Here is a 20,678-nt window from a genome sequence, read left to right as displayed (position 1 = left end):
TCCGCGGACTAGGATTCCTCCTCCACCCATTTGTCCGCGGGCTCATGTTCTACTATGGGCTGGACTTCCATGATCTGGCCCCCAATTTCATCCTCAACATCTCGGTGTTTATCATCGTGTGCGAGGCCTTCCTCCGCATCAAGCCCCACTTCGGCCTGTGGCTGAAGACCTTCAACGTGAAGGTGGTGGCTGGCCAGCAAGTGGAGTGCGGAGGTGCCATGGTGGGCAAGATGCCCAACGTCACTTGGCCCGAAGGCTCCTATGTGGAGACCGTGAAGGAGTGACAATTGGGGTGGTTCTACATCACCGAGCCGCGCGACACCAACTGGGCGGCGGCCCCCGAATTTCCATCCGGCATCCCCATGCGGCTCACCTCCTGGAAAGAGAAAGGCCTTGCATGGGATTCACCGGTGGAGCTAAGCAGACTTCAGACATGCGTCAAAAATATGATAAGCAAGAAAATCAAGCTTGTCAACGTGGTCCAGGTCATGCTCTTCCGCCGGATCCTTCTGTGTCAAAGACGGGCTTTCAATATGTGGGAGTTCGACCCGGCCGAACACCTGACGCTGTGAGAGCTCTTCGGCACGACGCACGAAGATGTCTGGAAGGTACTTTTCAAGACCACCGAGGTACCACCGCCCATAACTGAGGATCGCGGACTCAGCGCAAAGCGCCCTACCAATCCAGTAAGTTTTTATATTTTGCAAGACATGCCTTGTTCTAGCACATCCGTGGGAGGAATCTAAACCCCCAACGCCAATTTAACAGGACAGGGTAGCGATAGCGGAGCGGATTGACTGTCCGGCTCCATTACCCGAAGATCCAGCATCGGCTCTCTTGACAGAGATGCTGTTTCCGACGCCCTATGAGGTGCCGGAGAAGAAGGCCAAAGGGACCAGGAAAGGTCTCCAGCGCAAGGTTGTATCGGACTCATCGTCTAAGGACACCGAGGTGCGCTCCTCCAACAAAAACGAGGAGGAGGAAGAGGAAATCCCTCGCCCCCAACCGGGGGGGGGGGAAGAAGTGGAAGGCCGCCCCAACTGGGGAGGCCGAACGGTCCAAGAAGGGAAAGGGTCTCCCTTCGGACCACTCCACCACAGCCGCCTACAGCGACAAGGAGTGGTTGCCCAGGGACAAGCGCCTGGCGAAGTCGTAAGTATTCGGACACTATAATACTTCCGATACGTATTGCTTTATTGCTTCTAATCATGTCAAATATGATCTTGCAGTCCGGCCAAAGCCCACATCAACGTATCCTCCTCGGACGGGTCTTTGAGCCAGTCGGCGATGAACAGTGATTCACTCCCGACGGCCACCTCCTCCCGGCCCGCAGACGACACCGAGGTGCTGTCTCAGAGGATACCGGACCAGGGGAGGCTGTTCTGGAGACGCCCCAAGGCGGAATCCCAGACGCCGGGCACGTGGGGGGGAAGACCCCCATGGATGCTGAGAACGGGGGCCGCAACAAGTCTGCGCCGGAATCTCCAGTGGTTCCGGATTCAGGCAGGCAGCCCCTCTCTAAGGAGGGCGAGACGCCTGTGACGATGACCTCTATCCATCCAGAGGCATCGGACAACTTGCTGGAAGCGCTTCGCGGCCCTTCCATTGACGAAGAGCACCGCACCGTCATGAGTGCGGTGATTGAGAAGGTCCGGTCTGCCAAAAGCGGATTGACCGAAGCCTGCGTCAGCCTCCTAATAGGCTTCGAGGTAAGTAAAATTATAAGAAAATATCATAGTATAGACAGTAGCCCCTGATGCTCTGTTTGGTGTTCGGAAAGAAAGGCCGAACAGAGGATCAAATAACATCCACATGAGTCTAACAGAATATGTGATTAAGCAGGCGTCGCTGCTGGCTGCTGTCGCCCATACTGCGGAGGTCTCCGGACTGAAGCGGGACCTGGAACGGACCAAAGGAGAGCTCGGCCTCGTGAAGAGGCATCTTGAGGAGAACAAAGGTACATAATACCCCGTCTGTATATTGATAAAGAAGGAATGGTTTTAGCTCATAGAAGCGTTATGACTTTAATAGGGGCCACAACCGAAGTGGCGGCCCTTAAAAAGGCGCTAACCGAGGCCGAAAACAAAGCGGCCAAGGAACGCGCCGAGCGCGAGAAGCAAGAGGCCCGAGTCGGCGAGGTCCAGCAAGAGCTCCAGGATTTTGTCAAAAAATATGAGTCCTTGGAGCGTGACTCTAATACGCAAGAATCCGAGCTTGCGAAGGCCCTCCAAAGCGCATGAGACGCCAAGGCCGAAGCCCAAAGGGCCCTCCAGGAGATTGAGGCGGCCAAGAAGATTGCGGCGTGTAAGGCATTCAATATCCAAAGCAAGCATGTGAAGGAGACTTTCCTTTTACTTACCCGAATTTGGAGCTCTCCAGGGGCATTCGCAGATCTGCCGCGCAGCATATCTGATGCCCCAGAGTTCTACTGAGCTGAAGAAGGGAGCTCGACGGGGAAGATGTTCTGGTCCCAGTATATTGGGGCCGAACATCCGATGACCTTGAGCGACCAGCTGAAGCAACTGGTCGAGCTTCACAAGGCGGCCGAGCTGGCCATGAAGGACCTCATAGTCCGGATGTGGCCTGCCGAGCCCATGCCCGGCAGTTACGTCGGCCTGGTGAAGCGGGTTGTGTCTGCCTGCCCGCGGCTTGAAGTGATAAAGCGGTCAGTCTGCATTGAAGGTGCGCGCAGGGCCTTCGCCCGCACGAAAGTGCACTGGGCGAAGATGGATGCCGAGAAGCTGGTGACGGAGGGGCCGCTGGAGGGCAAGGAGCATCGCTACCCCGAAAAGTATTATGACAGTGTCCTGAAGGGCGCCCGCCTTGTGGCGGAGGAATGTGCTAAGGATGTAATTTTTGAATGAATCTACTCATGTGATCCTGTAGTACGAAAACGAGTTCATTTGCGCTATATAACGCTTGCTGATTTAAAATTACCTTCTGTTCGGCCGTTTATAAAATCTGAGAGTTGGCTAGTCATCGGCTTCTGCCCCCATATAACTAGTACCGGGGTGTTCGGGATAAATCTACACACTCTTTATCCAAATTTTTGGTCCTTTGAGGAGGTGTTTAGCGCAGCGAACAAGGCAATCAGACTATACAGCTTTATCACTCTCACTTACCCATAGAAGTCTACAATTTTAAATTTTGGCGAAGCCCCTAGTATTCGGAAGGCCAAACTTGGGGCGCTATACATGCCTAAATCGGGCAAGGCCGATTCCTCGCCCGAAGCGGAAAAATCTTTAAGGATTTGAGACCTCTCGAACAGCGACCAGCTCTCGCCGCATCATGACAGTCAGTTTTCGGCTTTCTCTACTGAGGTGCTCGTTCGGAAGAACCGGGACACAATCGCAGTAGTTCTCCCTGTGCTACCTTAGTCGATATAGTGGAATGTAAGGTACCAAAACATGGGAGCCGGGCAAACCCAACTATTAACCCAAGACATGATTCGGAGCTGATGCATATATTGCTATAAGTTCGGGGTGCGCACTGTCGAAAGTGTTCGGACTTTTCTTGCCGTGTTATGGGGTACACTGAAGCCCCTGGCGAGCTGGACGTACCAAAATGTACCGATGCAATTTGTAATAAGTAAGCAGTAAAGGAAAAGGATAAAGAAATGTAATAGTAAGCTGACGCTGTACATTATTTTCCATTGTTGTAATAATAAGTCAACGCGTATGTATACAAGTAGTGCGATAAGCAAAATAGGACTATTTGACATGTCCTAACCAAGAGTGAGCTGCGTGTGGGTATGTAAAACAGGTATAGCAATCATTATCAGAGACCACCTGGGGATTCCCTTGTATGTCAAAGCTTCTTGCCTCCTTGGTTTTTCTGTCCCATGATGGGTCCGATACTCAGATTATCGAAAGAGCCTCGAAAAGAGAAGGACCTGAAAGAAAGAAAAAGGGGGAAGGTGTACGGGTCTTGTGACGGTTGAGCCGTATTTTGGTCCGCATTGTGGCCGTTCCTTCGCCTATGCCCATGGTATTTTAAGTGCGTAATTATGTACGCGCGGCATAAATTTCGTCGCTTGACCGGGACTAGGACGGAGGCCGAATTGCTAGGCGAGCTCTGGACGTGTCGGATGATCCTGTTGCAGAGTACTTCGGACTCGCTTGGCAGTGTCCGGGGGCTTTATTGCCGAGTTGGAGATCTGCCTAAGAAGGCTACTCTGTACTTCTGCTGCGAGGGCCGCAGTGTGCTCCATTGTACGGAGGGAGCGCTCTGTGTTTCCATTGACTGTTATAACCCCGCGAGGTCCTGGCATCTTGATCTTGAGGTAGGCATAATGCGGCACCGCATTGAATCTAGCAAATGCTATTCGTCCGAGCAGTGCGTAGGGGACGATATCGAACATTACCTCCTCGCTTCGGAAGTTGTCCGGATATCCGAAGACTACTTCCAGTGTGATTGAGCCCGTACAACAGGCCTCCACACCTGGTATTACACCTTTAAAGGTGGTTTTGGTGGGTTTGATCCTTGAGGGATCGATTCCCATTTTGCGCACTGCATCCTGATAGAGCAGGTTCAGGCTGCTGCCACCGTCCATAAGGACTCGTGTGAGGTGGAATCCGTCGATGATGGGGTCGAGGACCAACGCGGCCGAACTGCCATGACGGATACTGGTAGGATGGTCCCTGCGATCGAAAGTGATCGGACAAGAAGACCATGGATTGAACTTCGGGGCGACTGGCTCTATCGCGTAGACGTCCCTTAGTGCGCTCTTCCGCTCCTGCTTGGGAATATGGGTGGCGTATATCATGTTTACCGTTTTCACTTGGGCAGGAAATTTCTTCTGTCCTCCTGTGTTCGGCAGCCGGGGCCCCTCGCCGTCATCACTGTGTGGCCCCTTTTCCTTGTTATCGGCATTCAACTTGCTGGCCTGTTAGAACACCCAACATTCTCTGTTGGTGTGGTTGGCTGGTTTATTGGGGGTGCCGTGAATTTGACACGAGCGATCGAGTATGCGGTCCAGACGGGATAGGCCCGGATTGTTTCTTTTAAATGGCTTTTTTCGCTGACCGGACTTATAGCCGTTGAATCTAGCATTGACTGCTATGTCTTCGGCGTTGTCGCCATTGTTGCGACGCTTGTGTCTGTTGTGCCGGGTTTTGCCGTTGCTATCTGTGGCATCTGAAGTGCCAGGATTTCATGATGTGCTGTTGCTACGAGCTAGCCAGCTGTCCTGGCCCGCACAAAAGCGGGTCATGAGTGTCGTGAGGGCTGCCATGGACTTCGGCTTCTCTTGGCCGAGGTGTCGGGCGAGCCACTCGTTGCGGATGTTATGCTTAAAGGCCGCTAGGGCTTCGGCATCCGAACAGTCGACAATTTGGTTCTTTTTAGTTAGGAACCGAGTCCAGAATTTCCTGGCTGACTCTCCGGGCTGTTGGGTTATGTGATCTAAGTCATCAGCGTCCGGTGGTCGCACATAAGTGCCCTGGAAGTTGTCAAGGAATGCGTCTTCTAGGTTCTCCCAACTACCAATAGAGTTTGCCGGCAGGCTATTCAGTCAATGCCGAGCCGGTCCTTTGAGTTTTAGTGGGAGGTACTTGATGGCATGTAGATCATCACCGCGGGCCATGTGAATGTGGAGAAGGAACTCTTCAATCCATACCGCGGGGTCTGTTGTACCATCATATGATTCAATGTTCACAGGTTTAAACCCTTCTGGGAATTCATGATCCATTACTTCATCAGTGAAGCATAGGGGGTTTGCGGCACCTCTATGTCGGGCTACATCACGACGCAGTTCAAATGAGTCTGGTTTGTTGTATTTGGCCCAGCCAGATTTGTTTTTAGTATATCCGGCGTGATGGTCATCTTCACTCGTTGGGGCGCGCCCCCGTGATCCGTAGATCGATCTTGACTGTCCTGCTTTGTTTTCCAATTTGTCTTGCAGGTCATGCGTGTAGCCCCGGGCCTTCGTGTTTCTGCTTGTTTGGGGATGGGGTGCGGGCTGGACTTCGGGCTGATATACCGCTTTGTCTCGGCCACGAGGTGGGCGGTCAGCCGCATCGTGCGCTGGTAGTGTAGGCTTGAATGCCTCCTCCACGAGTTGAGGCAGCAACCTGCGCTTTGCCAGGACCTCAGTCCATCTATCGGTTAGCAGATCTTGATCAGCTTCAAGCTGCTGCTGCTTTTTCTTCAAGCTTTTTGCAGTGGCTATAAGCCGGCGCTTGAAGCTCTCCTGCTCGATGGGATCCTCAAGCGCGATGAATTCTTCGTCGCCAAGGCTCACCTCGTCTTCGAAGAGGGGCATGTAATTGTCAACCTCTATTTCTCCATCCATTGCCTATTCCTTAGGGCTAGCTTTCCCATCCTCCTGTTCGACCTGCTCGAAGCCTGGCTGGGCGGGATTGTCTTCGTCTTTGGCATTATTCGAAGCGTTATTGTCTCTTGTGCTGGTATCGCTATTTTTTCTACGGCGGGGCTTAGAGCAGCGCCGACGTCGGCGCTTAGATTGCTTCCCAAGGGGATTATCCTTCGTTGCCTCGTCGCCATTGCTTTCCTTTGGCGTGTCCACCATATATATATCGTATGATGAGGTGGCTTTCCAGCGCCTTGTGGGCGGTGGTTCCTGTTCTTCTCCAGCATCGTCGCCCATACCGTCGATGTCTTCGGAGTCGAAATCAAGCGTGTCGGTTAAGTCGTCGACAGTGGCTATTAAGTGGGTGGTGGGTGGGGAATGAATTTCTTCGTCGTCCGCTTCCCACTCAAGCCGGACATAGTTCGGCCACGAGTCTCCTGACAGGGAGAGAGATTTCAGTGAATTTAGCACGTCGCCCAAGGGTGAGTGCTGTAAGATATCCGCGGAGGTAAACTCCATGATCGGTGCCCAATCAGATTTGATAGGAACGGATGCGTGTGGTTCAGAACCTATGGCCGGAGACGAGTCCGAGAGTCCAATGACACAGATCTCTTTGGAGGTGAAGTCTGTGTTCGGCTCTAGCACCGATGAGTGTGCGGCCTCCGTGGCGGGGTCCATCCACCCGTCTTCGGATGGCACGATCTGCTCCGGATTAAGAGCCGGGGCAACCATAGGTGTGATCTCCTGAACACCGTCCGGTGGAAGATCTAAGTCACGCTCGCCATGACTGTTCGGCGCACCTGCCATGGGCTCGAATCCGTCGAAGATCAAGTCTCCGCGGATGTCGGCAGTATAGGTCAAGCTTCCAAACCTGACCTGATGGCCAGGGGCGTAGCTATCGATCTGCTCCAGACGGCCAAGCGAGTTGGCCCACAATACGAAGCCGCCGAATACGAAGATCTGTCTGGGGAGGAAAACCTCACCCTGGATCGCATCATTGCAGATGATTGAAGGAGCCATCAAGCCTTATCGTGACGACACAATGGAACTCTCAATGAAAGCACCAATGTCAGTGTCAAAACCGGCGGATCTCGGGTAGGGGGTCCCGAACTGTGCGTCTAAGGCTAATGGTAACAGGAGGCGGGGGACACAATGTTTACCCAGGTTCGGGCCCTCACGATGGAGGTAATACCCTACTTCCTGCTTGATTGATCTTGATGATATGAGTATTACAAGAGTTGATCTACCACGAGATCGTAGAGGCTAAACCCTAGAAGCTAGCCTATGATTATGATTGACCTTGGTCCTGCGGACAAAACCCTCTGGTTTATATAGACATCGGAGGGGGCTAGGGTTACACAGAGTCGGTTACAGAGAAGGAGATCTACATATCCGATTTGCCAAGCTTGCCTTCCACGCAAAGGAGAGTCCCATCCGGACACGGGACAAAGTCTTCAATCTTGTATCTTCATAGTCCAACAGTACGGCCAAAGTATATAGTCCGGCTGTCCAAGGACCCGTAACCCAGGACTCCCTCAGCTACACCGTAGTCCACCCTACCGCAGCCGCTCCACAAACACCGTACTCAACGGTTCTAGATCTCCTTACCGTACCCCAATAGCCAGCGCAGCGTCATCACCCTTGATGTTTCTAAACTGATTCCCGCCGTCTGGCAAGATGCCAAGCACCCGCCACGGCCTAGGTACTTGTCACCTTTAAACCCGTCCAACATCACCTGCCCGATGTACTTCAAATATACTAAGAGGTCATTGTTACCTGTTATGCAGCTGGCAAAAACTACAAGGACGATGTTTCTTTTGGATCTAGCAGCTTGGCCAACCAAGATCCTGGACTGAGGCATTGCTATGATCTTGTAATTGTGTCTCTCTCTCTCTCTTATATTGTTGTGTGCCTGCCAGCGTGCTTTGCTAGGATTTTCGACCAGTAATCCCTGTGTGCAGACAATGATTTCTACTACTGGCTGCTAAATTGGATATGTAGATGTCATACATGATACTACCTCGTACCTCCATTCCTAAATATAAGTCTTTCTAGAGATTCCACTATAGGCTACATACGGATCAAAATGAGTGAATCTACACTCGAAAATGCATCTATATACATCTGTATGTGATCCATACTGGAATCTCTACAAAGACATATATTTAGGAACAGAGGCAGTACATTACACAAAATCGTAGGTGGCATGTAGGAATTCTAGTGCACTACATTAGGCTCCCTTAGAGTGCCTGCTAGTCCAACACACAGAGTCATGGCTAGTTTATGCTACGCACACAATCATTAATAGGTGGTTTAAATATGCGCAAGGGATATGCAATGTATTATCATGTAGAGATGTCCGAAATTAGCCGTGTCAACTTGCAGATAGGGTTACACAATGAAAAAGTACAATATGTATGTGGCAATTTCATGGAACATCGCAAAAAAGGAGAGGCAGCGGTGAGCCTATACAGTGTGCTATGGTAGGTCACTCCTCCATTGCAATAATCGTGACATGTTATTTGTATGTCAGTTCTATTGGCCAAGTTTCTTAGGGACAGTTATTCCGAGTTATCCTAAGAAAATAAGCACCTGTGAATATAAGCTCCAGGTAATAAGCCAACCAGTTCTTTTCATTGCCTTCCTTTCCAGCTTATCTTTGGTATGATCAGTGAAAAGTCTAGATTGCATTATATTTTTTCATTTTGCTGCCCATATGAAAATTAATTTGACTTGCAAACATCACAAATTGAACCCAGTGCAGTAATTAATATGATAGGAAAACAGACCATCACTATTTGTTCAAAATGCAAATACAAAGATACCATCTACTTGGCACAATCTACTTTGGTCAATGTCTTCCATGGAGATCCCATTGCCTAATTTAAATGAAGAACGCATGACCCACATTTAAATGAAGAACAATTATTTATTGAAATTCGATGGTCCAAGTGGCTGGTTATTATCATATAGCAGCACCACCTGAAAGCATCATATAGCAGCAGCAGCTCATAGCAACTCATCATACAACAACAGCAGTAGCAGCAGCAGTGTACAATTCATCATATACTAGTAGCAGCTCATAGCAATTCATCATATAGCAGCAGCAGGAGCAGCTCATAGCAATTCATTATATAGCAGCAGAAGGAGCAACTCATAGCAATTCATCATACAGCAGCAGCAGTAGCAGCTTATAGCAACTCATCATATAGCAGCAACAGCAGCTCATAGCAATTCATCATATAACAGCAGCAGCTCATAGCAATTCATCATATAGCAGCAGCAGGAGCAGCTCATAGCAATGCATCATATAGCAGTAGCAGAAGCAGCTCATAGCAATTCATCGTATAGTGGATCAGAATAAAAATTTGGCAAAAAATCAGAGGAGATTCTCCCCATGTTGGATGAGCTCATCCTTCAACAACACCTCAAGGCCACGACCTGGGAGGAGGGGAGGGGGAATAAGGTGCCTTCTGTTGTAGTGTGGCATCAGCCGTAGTTGTGCGGCGCCCGCCAGAGTAGTGCGTTGGACGGACCACAGTGGAGCAGCTGCTGGAGACCATGAGAAGCAGCCGGGGAGATTTGCCCCTACCTGCCGGCCATGTAGCCTAGCTGGACAGAGCATCATCGAGGATCAGGCCAGATGGTACCAGTGGTGACGGCTCGCTGGAGGAACCCTAGTGCTGCAGGCAGGGGATCGAGGTAGAGGGAAAGGGGAGAGGAGATGCAAGTGGGCAGGGCAATGAACGCTTGCGTGTTTGTTTTTACTTGAGGGTCAGGTGCGACGCGGGCGTGAGCAGTTGCATTTTGAGTGTAATATAGGTAGACAATAGAGTCATTTCACTATTCCTCTTCCCTTCAATTTTTAGTGAGCTTGTACCCGAAACACTCCCCTCCAAAGTGAAATAATATAAGCCCAAGCCCATAACTCAAAAATGACTTCTTTACATCTTTTATGGCTTACTTTGACAATAATCCCTGAAAAGGCGGAATCGAACTGGCCCTTAACCTGCAATTCAATTGTGTGTGCAATGATGAATCACTCCTGCCTGCTATAGTGTACATTTAGGCATCATCATACATAGCATAACCTAATGCATGTGCATTCCATTGTAGAATTTGGAATATGCAATGTTTATGTTACTTCATGCGTTGCACATGATGTTTAAATGCCCCTTAAATCTGGTCAGTCAAGTGATGATCTTTAAGCCTCCTTCTTTGCTTCTTTTCTTGATATGTAAGATTTGCTCACACATCTGTTCAATTGTTGTTTGCATCAGCCAGCCATACGAGGACTGTTTGCTTTGATTACTTGATGTTCTTGACCTAACACTCTAATAGAGCTTGTCAACAATTTAAACACTAAGGGCTGCTGTAGTGGGGCCTTGTCTAACTCATAGGTGACATAAAGGTTTGGCTGTACACTAAAGTAGGCTCTCCAAGAGTACCTAGGGATCCAGTTCGAAGGTATGCCTAGTTTTTACATAGTGCAGACATAGTAAATGCTCACTTCATTGTGTGCAAGTGCAAGAGATGTGGCATGTTTCATTATGTGGTATGATTTTGTTATAATCTCATCCTTTTGTGTTGTTCACAGACTGGAAAGTATGCATATTTATCTTCCAAGGAGACGAGTAACTAGTTTGTGTCACCTTGCAGAGAGGGTGCAATGAAGATAAGATTGAGGATTTCCAAGTACAAGATGTTAGGAAGGAGCCGTGCAAGAGAAGTAGGAGCTGCGCTGAGCCTGTTCAACCAGTTAAGGTAAGTCACTGTATCCAACTCAACAGTTCAATTACTTGTTTGTTTCAGGCATAGTTAATTTGCTCTTTTCAATTGCTTTATTTTTCCTTTGTTAATGAGATGCCCAAACAATGATGCCTGATGTTGGGTACTTGTATAACTATTAGTTGACATAATTAAAGGCCTTACCATTTAATTACTCTAGCAAAGTGTTCCTGAAGCTTTGAAGTCCATTAACCAACTATTATTGCATGAGGCTCACAATCTAGTTTATACTAGGCTAATGATTGCATAGTTTTGCCTGCTGTAGTAGGTCTGTATGAATCCCTCTGCTGTTCATTATGCTCCGTAAGACTTTAATTGAGCTACAGAATGGCCAACTGCTTGCTTACTTTACGGGCCAGTAAGAGGTCAAAAGTGTTATGGGCCAGAGGAGGCCCAATTTGCAAACTAGGCTTTTAACAGGCCAAGAGTCGCGTTGGGCTGAAATGATGCCCTATGGAACATGGGCCCCTAATGGACCTAAAGTCAAAGGCCCAACTGTTGTGCGGGCCCTTAACAGGCCAAGAGATAAAATGGGCTAAGAGTTGGCCCATTTACCGAATGGGCCGAGGAAAGGCCTAAAGTAACAGCGGGCTAGAATTGGACCAACTGCAGAATGGGCCGAGAAAAGGCCAAAAGACGTTCCGGGCCGTTAACGTGCTGGAACTGACGATGGGCTGCTAACAGGTCGAAAGAAGCTCGGGCCGCAGTTGGGCACAAAAACGTAGCGGGCCGTTAACGGGCTTAAACTGACGATGGGCTGGAAATTGTCGAATCTAGAATGGGCCTTTGATGGGACGATTCTGTGTAACTTGTATGGGCCGTACTTGTAAATGGGCCAGACTCAAGTAGGCCGCTAATGGGCCGGCCTGCTTATTTTGACAGGCCCGGCCTTTTCACCGAAATGGGCCTGTGTTGGGCCGTGCCACGTGTCTATGTATCATATGCGCCTCCTGTCGAATGAGTGGATGACATCTGTCCCAACGGTGAGCCAACATGTGTTTCCTCCGGCCAATGAGAATTTTACACGTGGAAAATCCCCATTGGTCCAGGCTATTAACCAGTTATCGGATCCAAAACCGGACCCGATAGCTTAACGGCGAGCCGTTACGGTCGATGCCACGTGTTGGTCACCCTTGATGAAAGCATTTCTATGACGTGTGTTTTATCGTCATGGAAGTGGACACTTCCGTGATGATAATTTTGGTAATGTCATGGAACACTTCTACGACAGCACAGGTATGGCTATCTTGATTCTGTCATCAAATCATCATGGATGTACATGCATGATAGAAAACGTGACCTACTGTGACAAACACGCATCATCACGAAAATGTCTTTTTTTTGTAGTGATGGTAACGGCGGACAAGTACGCCAACGCCGACTCCGCCATGAAGATCCAGGTGGCGCTGGACAAAGCTGGCAAGGCAAGCCCCCCCCCCCCCCCCCCCCCGCCCAAGCCGGCCGGTGAAAGCAGCCGCCAGAAGAACAACAAGCGAAAAGCCGATCAGCCGGCTCAGCGCTACGACAACCGCCTCATCATGGCCACCGAGCAGGCGCTCGCGGCCGAGTCGGCCGCCAAGCACCGGCAAACCGGCAAGACAACATGGCAACCTGCCATGAGCTTTGAGGAGACTGTCGGTGTTCTGGGAATGGGGGTACCCAGACTTGCTTGCCTGCGGCCCATGGCATGGCTCCATCAATGGCCCAGTACGGCCCGCTTTCAGCATCAATAACTCAAGACCCTCGCGAGGGGCCAAGCCTCGTGAGGCGGACGACACCAAGACCTCCAGAAGGAGCGGCCTCATCTGGCTAGCTCCTGAGGAGCGGAAATTTCTATGCAAGCCTCACCTCGCGAGGTTCGGATGACGTGAGCCATGACGACCATGGCCAGGCAGGTGCCAGCGGGCATAGGACAGCAGTTTCCTCTTTGGTGCTAAGGAGGCAAGCGCAGGCGCGGAGTCCCGAGGAATCAGCCAAAGGTTTCCATTCCCATGCAACAAGACCAGGACCGCTAGGATGGCAGGACGGAGGTCATCGCCGAGCCCACCACGGTGTCACGACCAGAGGCTTTGCAGGCGAACACTACTTTTGTCACGATAAGATGTACTAGATGTCTCCCTTCGAATTTGGTCGGTGTGGGATCCCTTCCCGCCTCCATTTTGGGGGAAGAGGCGACCAAAGCCACTATAAATAGGACCTAGCGACTACCGTAAGGGAGGACGGATCATTCAGATCATCCTCTCCGCCATCATCTCAAGAACACACCTCCTGAGGTCTTGCTTCCATTGTATTAGTTCACCCTCAGCCCACCGTGAGGCCAATCTAACACAAAGCAGGATTAGGGTTTTACACCGCAAGGTGGCCCGAACCTGGGTAAACTGCCGTGTCCCATTTCCTTCATGTTCATCGAGCTAGGCTGTGTGGTTGGCGAGTAGGCAGACTGGGGAGGTTGAGTTCTTCACACGCACCCCAGAGTTCGAATCTATCAAGGGTCTGTATAGCCCGAAATCCAACAGAGATGCTCGACACTCCCGGCAAGCACCACAGCGGCGCGAGGCCGTCCATGCACACCCTCGGGCAATGCGCCATCACCAAGCGCATCATGAGGGGCGACATACCGCCTCCTCCGGCTCCGGCTCCAGGAACGGATCCGCCGGCTCTGCCTCCTCCGCCCTCGCCCCCGCCCCCGATTAACAGCGCGATGCGCGATGATGTCTAGCCCGACCAGAATGTGACCTACGTCGTCTTCACCCGCCTTGGCGACGACAAATGTAGCGAGCACCTACTTTGGCAGGAAGTGAACACCATCGTCCCGGCCAAGCCGGAGTACAGGCATTGGTCAGAGCGCCCGGTCATCTGGACCCGGGAAGACCACCCGGCTGTCCTGCCGAACCCGGGTGGCTACACCCTCATCCTCGACCCCACCATCGTCGTGCCCCGGCGCACATGCAAGTTCTCGCGAGTCCTCATCGATGGCGGTAGCAGCATCAACATCCTCTACCGCGACACCATGACCAAGCTCGGCCTCGAGGCCAAAGACTTGGAGCCGTACCGAAGAATCTTCCACGGCATCATGCCTGGCCTGCCCTGCAACCCCATCATCCGGATCCGTCTCGACGTCCTGTTCGGCACCAGCGACCACTTTTGAAGCGAGCCGCTCTGGTTTGAGGTGGTGGACCTGTCCAGCGCGTATCACACGCTACTGGGACGGCCCGCACTCGCCAAGTTCATGGCGGTCCCCCACTACGCCTACTTGAAGATGAAGCTGCCTGGTCCGAAGGGCCTCATCACCATCACCGGCGACTACCACAAGTCCCTGGAGTGCGCCCAGGCCGTTGCCAAGCTGGACGAGTCGCTGGTCATAGCCGAGGAGCGGTGCCAGCTGGACCGGATCATCGTGCTGGCCAATGAGATGCCGGCCGTACCGATTTCAGCCAAGGAGCCGGCGGGCGAGGCCTCATTCCAGCCCTCCAAGGAGACCAAGAAGGTAAAGCTGAATCCAAAAGACCCCAGCTGCAGCAAGTACGTCGTCGTGGGTACCCGCCTCGACAGCAAATAGGAAGGCGAGCTCGTCGACTTCCTCCGTGAGAATCGGGATATCCTCGCATGGACCCCAAAGGACATGCTGGGTATTCCGAGGAAGTACGCCGAGCACAAACTCCATGTCCGCAAGGACGGCAAGCCTGTCTGTCAACCCCTACGTCGTTTTTCAGAAAAGAAGAGAAGAACCATCGGTGAAGAGGTCGCCAAGCTCATGGCGACTGGCTTCATCATGGAAGTGTTCCACCTCGAGTGGCTGGCCAACCCAGTCCTCGTCCTGAAGAAGAACCAGACCTGGCGCATGTGCATAGACTACAATAGCCTGAACAAGGCTTGGCCCAAGGATCCTTTCGCCCTCTCGCGGATCGATCAAGTCATCAACTCCATCGCCGGCTATGAGCTCCTGTCCTTCCAGGATGGTTACCCCGACTATCATCAGATAAAGCTGGACTCAGTCGACGCCCTGAAGACGTCCTTCATCATGCCCTTCAGGGCATATTGCTACATCACCATGTCATTCGGCTTGAAGAATGCCGGCGCCACCTTCCAGCGCTGCATGCAGAAATGCTTGCCACCACACCTCGGCTGCAACATCCACGTCTACGTGGACGACATCGTGGTGAAGACCAAGCAGCACCTCACGCTCCTCGACAACCTGAAGGAAACCTTTGCCAATCTGCACAAGTACCAGATCAATCTCAACCCAGAGAAGTGCATTTTCGGCGTGCCGGCCGGAAAGCTACTCGAGAGGTCAAGGTGGCGCCAAGGGATGACCCCTCGGCCGCCAGACACATGGGGGAACAGGTCCCCATGGAAACTGGCAACGGGGGCCATGTTCCGTTCGGCCCCCAACCGAACATAGCTCCGGAGACCTCTACGGCTCCGGAATCTGGTGAACGATCTTCTTTGAAGGAAGGAGATGTGCCTGTTCCGCCGGTGACCTCTGTCCAACGAGGGGCACCGAACTGGAAGCGCTGTGAGGCGCTTCCATCGTGGATGAACACCGTATCCTCATGGGTACGGTGATTGAGAAAGTTCAGTCTGCCAAGAGTGGACTAACCAAAGCCTGCGCTAGCCTTCTAACAGGCTTTGAGGTAAGGCATGTAATTGTAAAAAGAATATCACAGTGTAGACAGTAGCCCCTGATGCTCTGTTCGGTGTTCGGAAAGAAAAAGACGAACAGGGGATCAAAATAATTTTCGCAGGAGTCTAACAGAAGATGTCTACGTGAATAAGCAGGCGTCGCTGCTGGCTGCAGCCGCACATACTGCGGAGGTCTCCGAACTGAAGCAGAACCTGGAGCGGGCCGAGGAGGAACTCGGCCTCGTGAAGAAGCAGCTGGAGAACAGCCAAGGAATGCAGTAACCTGCGTGTATATTCAGGAAGGATGAACGGTTCGTGTTGACTAAAGTGTCATGAACTTTACTAGGGGCCACGACCGAGGTGGCAGCCCTCAAGAAGGCGTTAGCCGAGGCCGAGGACAAAGCGCCAAGGAACGTGCCAAGCGCGAGAAGCAGGAGACCCGGGTCAGCGAAGTCCAGCAAGAGCTCCAGGACGCCGTCAAGAAGTACGAGTCCTTGGAGCGTGATTCTAAGACTCGAGAGTCCGAACTTGCCAAGGCCCGCCAGAGCGCGCAAGATGCTCGAGCCGAAGCCCAGAGCGCCCTCCAGGAAATCCAGGCGGCCAAGAAGATCGCTGCGGGTAAGGCTTTCATTATGCAAAGAAAATCTGCGAAGGAAACATTCTTTTTACTTACCCGAATTTGGAGCTATCGAGGGGCGTTTACGGATCTGCCGCGCAACATAGCAGATGCTGCAGAGTCCTATCGAGCCGAAGAAGGGAGCTCGACGGAGAAGTTGTTCTGGTCTCAGTACCTTAGACCAGAACATCCGGTGCCCTTTAGTGACCAGCTGAAACAGCTGGTCGAGCTGCACAAGGCGGCCGAACTAGCCACGAAGGACTTCATAGTCCGACTATGGCCTGCCGAGCCCATGCCTGGCCGCTACTTCGTACTCGTGAAGCTGCTTGTGCGTGCCTACCCGCGGCTCGAAGTCATAAAGCGGTCGGTCTGCATTGAAGGAGCTAGGGTGGCCTTTGCCCGCGCCAAGATGCGCTGGGCCAAGATGGATGCCAAGAGGCTGATGATCGAGGGGCCGCCTGAGGGCAAGGAGCGCCGCTGACCCAAGCTATATTTTGATAGTGTCCTAGAGGGATCCAGCCTTGTGGTGGAGTAGTGTGCGAAGGATGTGATTTTTGAATGAATACATCCATATTTGTCTCGCCCTGTATTATGAAACAAAGACAATTTGTGTAATATAATGCTTTGTGTTAATCTTTTTACCTCGTGTGCGGCTGTTTTTATTAAATCTGAGAGTTGGACAGTCGTCGGTTTCAGCCCCCGTGTAGGAAGTACCGGGGTGTTCGGTTGGCGCCAAAACACACTTGATCCCAAGATTTTAGGTACGTTAAGGAGGTGTTAGCGCTGCGAACCAGGCAATCGGACTATACGGCTTTATCACTCTCACTTAGCCATAGGAGTTTGACAAATAAAAATTTAGGCGCAGCCCCTAGTGCTCGTGAGTACGAACTTGGGATACTGTAAATACCTGATCGGGTAAAAAACAATCCTTCGCTAAATGTGGAAAAAAACCTCTAACGATTTGTAACCTCTCGAATAGCTGATGAAGAAGACGACTTTCTCTACTGAGGTGCTTATCCGGATGAACCAGGGCACAATCGCAGTAGTTCTCCCTTTACTACCCTAGCCGATATACGGAACGTAAGGTAGTAAGCACAGGAGCCGGGCAACTCAACTATTGACCAAAGACATGATTCGGAGCTGATGCATGTAATGCTAAAGATCGGGGTGCCGTACTATACTGTAAAAGTGTTTGGACTTTGTTGTCGCGTTATGGGGCATATTGAAGCCCTGGCGAATGAAGGCGTACCAGAGTGTACGTGTGCAATTGATAATAATATCAATAAAAAGGGAAAAAGGAAAAGGATAGTAAGCCGACACCGCAGGAACTTGGCCTACGAACTATTTTTTCCATTTATAGCGTAATTAATACGTCAAAGCGTATTTGTACAAGTAGTGCAATAAGAAATAAGGCTATTTAACATGCCACAACCAAGGCAAAGCTGTCTACGGGTACCGAAAACAGGTAGAGTGGTCGTTGAAGGGGTCTCCTAGAGCTCCCCTTATGCGTCCGAGCTGCTTATCGCCTTGGTGTACTTATCCTTCGAAAGGATAGGTGTTCGGGCCTTCAGGGAGGGCCTGTGGAAAAGAAACCTGAAAAGAAAAAAGTAAATATTGAAAGTATATGTGTCCGGGCGCGGTCAAGCTATACTATGGATTACAAGACAAGAATGCCTCCGTCTATGCCCATGGTATTTTGATTGCATACTGATGTACGCGCGGTACGAATGCCGCCACCTGATTGGGACTGGGACGGAGGCCGAATTGCTAGTCGAGCTCTTGATGAGCCGCACTGTCCTGCTGCAGAATGGTCCGGACCCTCTTGGTGGTGTCCGGGAGTTCGGCCGCCGAATTAAGGTTCTGCTTAAAAAGGCCGCTATGTACGTCTACTGCTAGGGCAGCGGTGTGCTCCTCGGTACGGAGGGAGCGTTCCGTGTTTCCATTGACTGTTATGACGCCGCGTGGTCCGGGCATCTTGAGCTTGAGATAAGCATAGTGTGGCACCGCGTTGAATTGAGCAAATGCGGTTCGTCCAAGCAGTGCGTGTTAGCCACTGCGGAAGGGGACGATGTCGAAGATTAACTCTTCGCTTCGGATGTTTTCCGGAGATCCGAAGACAACCTCTAGGGTGATTGAGCCCGTACAACGGGCCTCTACACCTGGTATGACTCCTTTAAAGGTAGTCTTTGTGGGCTTCATCCGTGATGGGTTAATGCCCATTTTGCGCACCGTATCCAGATAAAGCAGGTTGAGGCTGCTACCACCATCCATCAAGACCCGCGTGAGGTGGAATCCGTCGATGATTGGGTCGAGGACCAGTGCGGCCGACCCGCCGTGACGGACGCTGGTCGGGTGGTCTCGGCGATCAAATGTGATCGGGAAGGAGGACCATGGGTTGAACTTTGGGGCGACTGGCTCCATCGCGTAGACGTCCCTGAGTGCATGCTTGTGTTCCCTCTTGGGGATGTGGGTGCCATATATCATATTCACCATTTTGACCTGAGGGGGGAATTTCTTCTGTCCCCCTGTGTTCGGTGGCCGAGTATCCTCGTCATCGTCCTCGCTTTGCGACCCCTTCTCCTTGTTATCGGCATTTAACTTGCCAGCCTGTTTAAAAACCCAACAATCTCTGTTGGTGTGGTTGGCTGGTTTTTCCGGGGTGCCATGTATCTGGCACGGACGATCGAGTATGCGGTCCAGACTGGATGAGCCAGAATTGTTCTTATTGTACGGCTTCTTCCGCTGACCGGACTTGGAGCCACTGAATCCAGCGTTGACTTCCATGTCATTGGTATGGTTGCCATTGATTCGATGCTTGTGTCTGTTGCGTCGGGGCTTGCCGTTGCCATCCTTGGATTCAGAGGTGCCCGGTTCGCTTGCATTATTATTGCAACGGGCTAACCAACTATCTTCGCCCGCGCAAAAGTGGGTCATAAGTGCTATAAGGGCCGCCATGGACTTCAGATTTTCCTGCCCGAGATGTCGGGCGAGCCATTGGTCGCGGATGCTATGCTTAAAGGCCGCTAGGGCTTCGGCATCCGGACAGTCGACAATCTAGTTCTTTTTAGTTAAGAACCCAGTCCAGAATTTCCGGGATGATTCTCCGGGCTGTTGGACTATGTGACTTAAATCATCTACATCCGGAGGCCGGACGTATGTTCCTTGGAAGTTGTCCAAGAAGGCTTCTTCCATGTCTTCCCAGCTGCCGATTGAGTTTTCTGGCAGACTGTTCAACTAGAACCAAGTTGGTCCTTTAAGTTTCAATGGGAGATATTTAATGGCGTGGAGGTCATCGCCACGAGCCATATGAATATGGAGGAGGAAATCCTCTATCCAGACCGCAGGGTCTGTTGTCCCATCATATGATTCGATGTTTACGGGTTTAAACCCTTCTGGGAATTCATGGTCCATTACTTCATCAGTGAAGCAAAGGGGGTGTGCGGCGCCTCTATACCGGGCCACATCATGACGTACTTCCAATAGGTTCCGTCTGCGGAGTTCGGCCCGGGCGTGGTTAGGCTTATTACGTCCCAATAGGTGGCCGTCGTCACGTGTCGGGGCACGCCCTCGCGATCCGTAGATCAATCTAGCATGTCCTGCATTATTGTCCAGTTTTTGCCGTAGGTCATAGGTATGTCCCCGAGCTGTTTGGTCTCTACCTTTACAGTGAGGTGGAGCGGGCTGGTGTTCGGCTTGAGTTGCCGCCTTGTCTCGACCCCGTGGTGGTCGGTCAGCCGCATTGCGTGGTGATGGTATGGGCTCCAACGCCTCATCATCGAACTGTGGGAGCAATTTACGTTGCGGGTAGCTTTTGGCTGGGCGCTTGAGGCCGTATTCCTCGGTTGCCAAGACATCAGTCCATCTTTCATTCAGCAGATCTTGATCAGCTTGAAGCTGCTGCTTCTTTTTCAGGCTCCTTGCAGTGGCTATTAGCCGGCGCTTAAAGTGCTCCTGCTCGAGGGGTTCCTCAGGCACGATAAAGTCTTCGTTGCCGAGGCTCACCTCCTCCTCGGAGAGCGAATGATAACTACCGTCCTTCGAGTCTTCATTTACGGCATGTTCATCAGGGCAGACTTGCTCATCCTTCTGATTGTCCTGTTCGGCAGTTTGTTCATCGTGGTCTTCTACGTCTTCGGCACCATCCGGAGTGTTGTCGTCTCCTGTGTCGGTGTTGCTGTCCTTGCTGTGGCCTGGTTTAGAGCGGCGCTGCTGACGCCGGCGCTTTGGTTGTGTCTTAGGGGGGTCATCTTCACTTGGTTTTTCTTGTCGTCACAACTATTATCTTTTGGTGTATCCACCATGTATACGTCGTATGAGGAGGTGGCCGTCCATCGTCCGGTC

At 51.5% G+C, this 20,678-nt stretch overlaps 1 protein-coding gene across 1 annotated transcript; it reads left to right on the top strand.

The window, feature by feature from the left end:
- The first annotated feature begins 14,327 nt into the window (after nt 1-14,327).
- LOC109760270 (uncharacterized) lies at nt 14,328-14,657 on the top strand. Its single transcript, XM_020319098.1, has one exon. The coding sequence runs from the start codon at nt 14,328-14,330 to the stop codon at nt 14,655-14,657; it is 330 nt and encodes a 109-aa protein (XP_020174687.1).
- Nucleotides 14,658-20,678: the final 6,021 nt, after the last annotated feature.

Source organism: Aegilops tauschii, chromosome 2, assembly GCF_002575655.3.
Source record: "Aegilops tauschii subsp. strangulata cultivar AL8/78 chromosome 2, Aet v6.0, whole genome shotgun sequence".
In the NCBI taxonomy this organism is placed as follows: domain Eukaryota; kingdom Viridiplantae; phylum Streptophyta; class Magnoliopsida; order Poales; family Poaceae; genus Aegilops; species Aegilops tauschii.
Note: the sequence above shows the minus strand (reverse complement) of the source record. Positions and strands in the feature narration are given on the sequence as shown.